General features: G+C 38.2%; 2 protein-coding genes across 2 annotated transcripts; one reads left to right on the top strand and one right to left on the bottom strand.

Moving 5' to 3' along the window:
* The first annotated feature begins 241 nt into the window (after window positions 1-241).
* LOC126795205 (uncharacterized) lies at window positions 242-1,118 on the top strand. Its single transcript, XM_050522052.1, is given in 1 exon segment — window positions 242-1,118. A coding segment is annotated over 1 exon segment (540 nt). The 5' UTR covers window positions 242-515; the 3' UTR covers window positions 1,056-1,118.
* Window positions 1,119-1,932: 814 nt separating this feature from the next.
* Window positions 1,933-9,424, bottom strand: LOC126793344 (methionine S-methyltransferase). Its single transcript, XM_050519837.1, has 12 exons — window positions 9,060-9,424; window positions 8,329-8,522; window positions 8,039-8,245; window positions 7,816-7,911; window positions 7,400-7,588; window positions 7,137-7,325; window positions 6,788-7,024; window positions 6,050-6,184; window positions 4,753-5,073; window positions 4,425-4,604; window positions 2,976-3,944; window positions 1,933-2,768 (listed from the first exon to the last, which is right to left on the bottom strand). Exons 1-12 carry the CDS (start codon window positions 9,307-9,309, stop codon window positions 2,466-2,468), a joined length of 3,270 nt encoding a protein of 1,089 aa, XP_050375794.1. The 5' UTR covers window positions 9,310-9,424; the 3' UTR covers window positions 1,933-2,465.
* Between the last annotated feature and the right edge of the window lie 179 nt (window positions 9,425-9,603).

Here is a 9,603-nt window from a genome sequence, read left to right as displayed (position 1 = left end):
ACTTACAGTGTTCTAATCTGTAAATATACTTCCAGGTTTTTTGACCCGTTTTTATATTTCAATTTCTGGTTTTCAATTAATCATATTATTGGCAAATTCTATGTGACAAACTCAATACATGTTTTGGTTTATCTTGTTTCGGACATTATGCACAGAAATAACTACTTAAAAAAAAGTTGACCCCAGTAGCCTTAGATGATTAGCCAACATGCGCCATACTGGATTGTATTGAAGGTCTTACACTTAGGTACTAGTGTGAACAACAACAAAATTGAGTTACAGTTTAGTTATCTCTTCATTGGAATTGAGTTGTATCTTGCGTAGTTGATTCTATTCTTTTGATGTTTTTAATTTGAAAAAGAATTTACTTTGGCATAGATCATTTGACTAGACTGAAGAGCTGTTTCATATTGCGTAACCAAATTAATGTGTTTTGGGCAATGGACAAGCAGATTGAGGTGACTAAGCAAGGACTTTACTGAGCAAAGGGTCAGCAAGGTTCACCATTTCAACAGATGTTTACCAATGATAGGAGGCAAGAAGAGAGAACTGGGAGATATGGTACTTCAAGGCTGCAGTACCTTCAGGAAGTAGTGACTCAATTTCAGAGTACAACCAGTGAAGAATCAAAAGAGAAGATTGTTGCTAATCTTGCAAACTTCGCTTATGATCCTTACAATTATACCTATTTGCGCCAGCTCAACGTGGTAGAACTTTTTCTGGACTGCATTACAGAACCAAATGAGAAGCTTGTGGAATTTGGAGCAGGCGGAATCTGCAATTGTTGTCCTGATCCGGCCAATGGAGCAATTGTCACTCAGTGTGGTGGGATACCCCTTGTTATTTAATGTCTATCAAGCCCTGTTAAAAACACCGTGAACTATGCAATTGGATCACTTTATTATCTCTGCAACAAATCCAGTAAGAAAGAGATTGTGAAGCCAGAAGTGGTTGACATCATGAAGAGATATGCTGCTGCTGAAGCAGCAAGTGTCAGCTTCAGTAATCTAGCCAAGGCATTTTTGGACAAACATGTTTCGCAAAATGAACTCTGAGACAGACTAGGTCAGTTGCTAATGAACTGTATATTGAGACTCATCTTTTTGTTATTAATCTATCTGTTTGCTTTTCAGAAAATTTAGTCGATTCTTGGTTTTGCTTAGTAATTGCCATCAATCTTTCTACTGGTATATTTCTGTATACTGATGTAATCTTGATATAGCTTGATGGAATAATGGGGATATGATGTATTAGCGGCGGCATAGTAGCTGCCATCACCATCTCCCTCGCCCTCTATTTCATACCAAGAACAAAAAATCAACAGTTATTTTCTTCCAACCAAATCAAAGAAAATCATATAGCAGTCGTTTTGGGAGGCTGAGCTTCCCTTTGCACCCTTGAGGTCAGTGATTTGGTGACTGCAACAGGGGTCTGGAATGAAGGTTTGATTTTTCTATTGTTTCTGGCAGTGGAGGCGAATGCAATTCTAGCTTTTCCACTTAGTTGAAGGAGTTGAGGGATACCGGTATGTTCTTGCGACATCCTCTTATTATGTGCCGCTTTCATTCCCACTGAGTTAAAGTTTTTGGAAAACTTCAATTGTTTTTCTTCTAACATAGAAAAAGAAAGGTCCATGATGAGAGAGCCTGTATGAATATCCTGCCTTCTCTTGCTCGTCATTGTGTGCTGTTTGAGGCAAGTGAAGAGCCTAATGCGCCTTTGAATGTTGGTTATACAAGGTCGGTGATTCACATCAATCCCATTGCTGCACAGGTTTGAATCATGCTGCTGTGGTGTTATCTTTGGGGAATTGTTGTTCTTGCTTTAGGGAGTGGCAGGAATGCAAGGAGTGTCTGGAATTCAAAGAGATCGGCTGCTAATGATGCAAGCTTGAGGAGTTGATGGAGTTTACAATGCATTGCCCATCCCAGCCTTGGCAAATCGCAGCTTTTGCTGCTACTTCAGCACAAGACAGTTCTTTTTAAGATTAGCATCTTGGAAAAAAATTATTTAAAAAAAATCACAAAATGCCTGTAATGACAATGATCAAGAAACTTTGTTCAAAGTCAATAACCAGTGGCCTGACCAAAAGAACAAAAAGAGACATTTGCAATTTGCTGATCCCTGAAGGTGATTTATAGTCATAGATAACCCGATCTACTGCGAAAATTTGGCGAATCAGAAAACACAAGAGCAAACTCCATCAAAGATGAGATGCTAAACCCATACCACTCAACTACAAGTATATGTTGTTGAGTGAGGATATTTCATGTGCCATAAATAAGATAAATACCTGGAGCTCTCAAGCTCAATCAATAAAGAGAAAAGAGTGCTTTGATCGGTACACCGTAGGGGAAAACAACAAATTCAGGCCATACTTGTGACTACTTTTGAACGCTGACGGACCAGCTCAATCAAGTTATGACTGAAATGAATCAGATTCTAGGCGAGACTGATACACACGTTCAGTTACTGATGGCCTTCTTAAATTGAACAATGCAATCCAATGCCCGCTCAAACTCACTTTCTTCAAGAGCAATTGTGAAACGACAATAGCCAGGAATTCCAGTCCAGGAGCCACTATTGATGCATAAGCCAGTAGCCTTGTGCACAACCTCCCTGATATTAGAGTCATCAAGCTTAACTTCATGCAGTGTTCCATTTTCATGCTGGACCTTGACAGTCTTATTTATATAAGATGAGGGCTTGGCCACCATGGAAACACCACCAAAGGATTCAAGCACATCCCATCCATTATTCTCTAGTGTCTGACAAAAGTAGATTGGTAATGTAAATCAAACGAATATCGTGCACCATATATATAAATCGATTTGAAACCGGATTCCATGGTTTCTGGCCTTCGGTATCTTACATAATAGCTTGAGAATAGCTTTCATTCAGAATATATAAAGATAGATGTATAGTGATAGGTGAAGAAAAATAAAAAATAAAAAAAAATGAGGGAGAGAGATCACCTCCTTCAAGCGCTTGGATCGACACTTCAAATTTCTTATCTGTTCTGCAATGGCATCCCAAAGATCTCCTGATTTCTGCTCTCTTAGACCCAGTAGCTTCTTAACAGCATATTTAACAGTGTTATGAGGTTTGCTTAATCCTGGAAAGCTATAAAATGTTTCCACCACATCTGACTGGGTCAGAACCAGAAACCCAAATTTGAGCCCTCCACTCAGCATTTTCAAAGACAATCCCCCAAGCAGAGAGACACAAAAAGATGGTTTGCTAGAAGAATATATCTTTGACAAACTTTCCACCAGATTCCAGCCACCCCAACCCTCAGAGTCAAATTCCAAACCCGAGAATGAAGTGTCAATCATAACCCTAGCCCCATAATTGGCACAGGTAAACAGTAAACTTCTAATCTCTTTGTTGCTGTATAGCGTACCAGTTGGGTTAACTGTTGGTCCAGAAATGTATACCCATGGTTTATGCACAGTTTCTAGGACTCCAGAGAGACCCGTGTCTGTCAGTTTAAAGGCTTCTTCAATCTTCGTAGGTATATTTACAATGTTCGCTTTCAAAAATTTTGCAGCAGAGACATAGTTTCCATTTGAGCCAGAAGGAAAGCACAATGTCCCCCCTTCTTGTATACAACAAAGAACCAACTTGTTGAACAGAGCAAGTGAGCTGTCAGCAAATATAAATTCGGTGTTGCTATCGAGTGGGTATCCATAATTGCTCTTTATGAACTCCTTAATGCTGCTGGTGACATCTATTTCTGACTCCGATATGTTCTGTCTGGCAAAGCTTTCGAAAATTGCAGCATTGACAGCTGATGGAACACATAAGAAGCTTTGATCCACATCCATATGAATCAGGGATGAGTTTTCAGCCTCATTAATTGCCAACTCCGCATTATTAAGGACCAAGTTTGCTGAACTAGCAAAACCAATCATCTCTGCTGATTCAACTGATGTGCATTCCCTCTGATGAATATACATGAAAACAATAGGATAAAGCAAATCCATGAACAAAAAAAGCATGTTGAAGTTCTTATAGCAATCATTAGATAAACAGGAAACAGATTTGAAAATTCTCTCAGGGAAAAACTGTAAACATTAAACAGACATTGCTGAAATTGACTTTAAATTTCATGAGTATGTGGTTAGAAATTTCAGATGTTGTCTGGCTAAACATTGGGTATACATTATGCTACGGTCATAAGTACTCTATATCTGACTATAGCACAAAGTGCATGCTAAACAACATCAAACATTCCATGTCCCTTATCAATAACAGAAAAGTTAGTTTTCCAACAGATAGGCTGAATCACCTTATTCATCCAACCAGCACATATATATCTTCAAAAAATTTAGGATCTCATACATTGTATATTAGTACATTCTTAGAAATTAAAAATGTAAACAAATCATGCAATTATTCCACATAAAAAGGGACCAGCATACCTGTGGAGGTGGGTGTCTATCAGCAAGTTGAAAAGCTAAAAGTTCATGAAAAAGACAACCATAATAGCATTGACTAATTGGTGCTGTATTCCCTTCTAATAGCTCAACAGTCTTTGACAAGGCCTTGAAAATATTGTCCTCCTCAGAAATTACAAAAGCTACTTCGAGATCTGAATAAACCTGGAAAGAGTGTTCAACTTCAATTCATGAGAAAATATTCCCTTACAAGCTATTGTATAGTTTTGATTAAATTAGACACATAAAAATCTATTGGTATGGCTAGCTAGATTGTGGATTTTCTGAATGAAATGGTACAAGAAGAATATACCTTGTTTTTCACTAGGCCACATATAATTGCGGCATGGGATGGCAGAACAGTCCCTCCTATATATTTTAGGACTCCATTGGAACTAGGAAGGCTGGATAGCTCAAAGTGATCAGATATGTCTAAGAAAAGACGAGATCCAATTTCTCTTGTAATATCTAAAAGGTGTACGAAGGCTGAACTAGTAACAGACTCATAATCGGCTATCCCAGTAACCACAACCTGTGGCTTCAACTTCCGGATAAGCTCTATCATCAAATCAGACTGTCGAGGCGCTTCAATAACTGTAATTCCATCCTCTGCAGGATCATCAGTTCCAGCACACTACAGTTCAGAAGTACACAGAGTTAAGACAAATGTACCACCTGTGATGCACGGATATGTGTGAAAAATTGAATGCACGTATCATACCCGTATCGGATACGGATACGGGATGGATACGCTACATTTACGCATCTTTGGCTGAAAATACGCACCCACAATATGTACTGTATAGTCAACTCACCAGATACGGTAAAAATACATTTTGGATACGTTTTGGGGTATAATTGTCATTGCCACGTTAAAAACTCAGAATAACTATAGTACTAAACTACTAATTACAATTAGGTGGAGAGTCTAATAGCCCATTCTATTGTTGTATCTTCTATTTTGCTTGAACTTATTAAGTATTTAATTCATAAACATAAATTGATAGAATTTAGGTGTTTTAATTGCTTGTTTGATCAAATTTTAGAATTTATATATATATTATATATATATATTAAATATTATTTTACAAAACGTATCCAAAACACTACATTTTAGAAAAAAAACGTATCCCATGTCATGCCGTATCTGTATCCCGTACCCGTACTCGTGCATCATAGTGTACCACTAACCAAAGGAAACAATAAGTGGAACTATGACACCCATTACCCATAGACCGGAAGCCACTTCATAAAAATTTTGATGTTGAAAACTAAAAAAATTGAAAGTTGGGATCTTGCTTTCCTTTTCATGTATCCATGCCCTCTTCTAACACAAAATTTTTACCCTTGAAGCTCATTTGACTTTCAGAAATCCCAAAATCTCACATGAATTAGATCTACCACTTCCAGCGTTCGGAAACTTTTAATTATTCCACTCAACAGTAATCATTATACCACAAACCATGCTACGTTGTCTAGCAAATACTTCTAGATTCACAGTATATCCTGTCTTGAGGATGAACGAGCCAAATTTTGGTAAATAATACCAAGTAACAAGGAAATTGAGATAAATATATATTGAAAGTACAGCAACATAACATATAATTTACCTCAACTGCTAAAGATGTTAACCATTTCCTTGGAAGGTGGCGTGTAAGGTGTTCATCAACAATTGCGAGACGAGGTGAGAACAAGTGAAGGGCATTTTCTATTGCTACAGCCCTTGAAGGAAAGACAACAACATTCTTGTACAACGAACAAAATGAGATAGTCAGAAATGCAGTTTAAAGTGCAGGAAAAAGCATGAACATGACGCATATATACTATGGTTATGCCAACAAAAAAGACTATGGTTTCAATTTCCACCAAAATTCACTCTTGGCTTCACCACATTGCAAATAACGACATGATAAAAATAATTATGTAAGACACTTGGAATTCCCAAGTACAGTCATGGTCAACAAGGATGAAAGCCTAGACAGCTATGTGTAGTAATATCTCCACCTAACTCCTTAAACTCCTCAATTTACTTTAATTAGATTAGTTAACAAGTCAGGAATAAATTCAAAAGACAATAACCGTAAATTGTTTCACATGATGTTCTTGAAAAAAGTGAGATACTAGTTTAGACTATAGGAGAAAATGTATCTGAAAAATAAAACAAGAGAAAAAATCAAGAATCAGGAGACGACTGGTCTTCCAAAAACAATGGACTTGAAGACCAAGAGAAAGAAAGAGACAGTGAAAGAGAGAGAATAGACAGATGAGACACGCAACTGTTGCTAATTAACTGAATAAAATACCCAAAAAGGGAAAATATCCAAAAGAAAGCATGCATCCTATCTTACATCAGTATTGAGTGGAACACGGTGATACGTTTTCAGAAAACCAGCAATGAGGTTACGAAACTGTTTGTTTCCAGCTGGTGGCTCATACTTGCAGAAAGAACTCCCTTTCAGAACACTGGAAAGATACGCTAGGAAGGAAATCTTTTCATCCGCCACAGAATCATCTTCAAATGATAAATCTAAAGAACTGCTGATGTCGTGGAAGCCAATCTTAAGAAACTCAAAAATTGTCTTGACCTGCCAGTGTAATTAAGCAGTGGCTTGTTAATTTTTGTCTAGAAGTGTAATGAACATCACATATGTGAAGATAAAGATCCATTCTGAAAAGCCCTAAGAATGAGGTGCATACCTGATTTGGTTGGCGAAGTTGACAGCTATAAACTGATAAGGCATGTGAGATTCTGCCACCAGCATTTCCATATGCCCATGCTGTTCGAGCACAGATAGGCTGATCTCCAGAAAGCCCCATGAAGAACTCAAAACGGTGTGGACTATTCTTTTCTATCTCAACTAATGCTGATATATCTGTATCTGCAGCCTGTAAAATGCATTTCATCAAAAGCTCAACTTTGTAGAAAATCAAATTACTCAAACAAAGATGGGTATACTTGCCTGTAGAATTTTAGTCTGCCACAGCTTGTTAACCTGAAAGCCTCGGCGTTCAAACAAGCGTTTACAAACAGCTTGTCCTGGCCGACCCCCCATATTGAATATCATTATCCCCATAGGTTTAATGACAGCTATTCCTTCTTCCACTGCCCTAGCAATTAGACCTAAGCCAAACTGATCTTCAAGAAAACCCTACATAGAAAAGATAATGTGACATAACTTGAATAGCATCACTCTGAAGCAGTAATCAGAAAGGAATAGCACATATCACTGACAAGCAGATTGTAAAAGGTAAAAACTGCTTTTTGTTTGTCTCTTACCTGAAATGAAACCAAGCAGTTAACCCTATAATATCTATGTAGCACTGGATGCTTCTAGTAATAGTACATAAAAAAATGGTATCAAGTATATGTACTGACCTGAAGTGCGCAATAATTGCTCAATGAATGTAGAAATTCCTCACTTGCATTCTCGGTTATCATCTTAGACATTGCATCTGGATTTGGGTTAAGAATCTGCAAAAGCCACAAAGGATAACTATAATATGTATCTTCAGATGCCTATCACATGTAATATCCTAAGCCAATTCAGGCAAAAGATTTATCCCAGTCACTCCCTTTTGTCTGTAATTGTTGACAATACCTGGGGGATGCAACCAACAATTCGTTCTAATTGAATATCATTCTCTCGGCAATAAGATAGGAGATCTGATTCATGAAACTCAACCCTGTCGAGCAAGGTTTTTTTCTCCGCATCATAGATGGGCTGACCTTTCTCGTCCAACGCATTCAGATACAAATTTATCCATGACATCTTGACTGCCCTAGGATTGATATCAAGACCATACACCTGCAAAAAGGAGCTTATTCCATCACTCGAACGGGTAGATATCACAATCGGTAAAGAAAGACAAAGAAAACAACAGAGCCTACCTTTGATGGCAACCACTTCTCAGCAATGGCAATGGATATCCAACCATTTCCACAACCAAGCTCAGCAAGTGTCTTGTCCTTAAAAATAGAGTCCGGATGTCTATTTAGTCCTTCAAAAAAAGTAAAGGACCAATCTTCTGGAACAAAAATGCTAGGGATAACCATCATTGTTAGTTTCTTCCTTCCCTGGTAACCTGCAATTGCCCAAGAACAGCGTCAGACCATCTAATTCATAAATAGTTGGTCGTATCATTCAGTAGCAGTGCGGCAATCTGTAATCTTCACAAATACAGGCAACCAGGCATTCGATTGATAACAAAAGCATGAAATTACCAGAAAGAAAACCGGAAAAAATCATTTGCTATCCCCTCATATACAAAACTGTGCATATGCTCAATTAATATCCACATACACAAACATGTCCAAGTTCAGCAAACCGAAAATCAGTGCTGGCTAGCCAAAAGTGAGTTTGTTTGAGAATAAAAACAAAAAACTTAACGCGATAATTGGCTACTAATAAAGTGATTATTTCCTAGTTTGTTGGGAATCAAAACTAACACACATGATTGGCTACACTGAGAAGGTGACAAGAACAGTAATGCACACGCAAATTGTACATCGATTACCAAACGTCAAAGAAATTCAAAGCACGAAAACAACAAAAAAGGAAATGAGAGCGATCAAATCAAAATCAAAACCAAAAACAGAGAGAGAGAGAGAGAGAGAGAGACCTTCATACTGATCGAAGAAGATGTCCTCAATCTGAAAATGATAAGTGCGGAAGCAGTGATCGCAGTCTTCCTTGGTAGGGAATCGCTTCTGGAGGTCGGAGAGGAAGATCCGAGCACGGCTTCGGGTTTTCGGATCCTCGAGGCGCTCCAGCACTGATCTCAGAGCGCCGTACGCCGCATCTCCCGATTGCTCGCACCGCTTCAGGAACACGTCCACCGATTCCGGCAAGGACGCGTCGTTCTTCGCCATTCACACACACACACAAACTCTCTCTATCTGTTCGAAGAAGAAAGAAGAAGGAGACGAAGAAGAGCTCAGTCCAGGTTTTATAGGTGAGCTGAGAGAATGGGCGAATGGGAGGAGGAGGTCGTTCCCGGTTTTTTGTGATGCTTATTTTAATATTTAACTTGCTTCTTTTATTTATGACTAGGATATTATTGGCTACTTTTTTATTATTTCTTTTTGAGATGCGAGACTTGTTTGCTCCATCTTGGAATGTTCAAGTTCAAGGTATTACTCACAACAAACTAAACGAGATCTTTA

The sequence above is a fragment of the Argentina anserina genome, chromosome 5 (genome assembly GCF_933775445.1).
Source record: "Argentina anserina chromosome 5, drPotAnse1.1, whole genome shotgun sequence".
Taxonomy (NCBI): domain Eukaryota; kingdom Viridiplantae; phylum Streptophyta; class Magnoliopsida; order Rosales; family Rosaceae; genus Argentina; species Argentina anserina.
The sequence above is the reverse complement of the archived record's forward strand: the minus strand, read 5'-3'. Positions and strand labels throughout refer to the sequence as shown.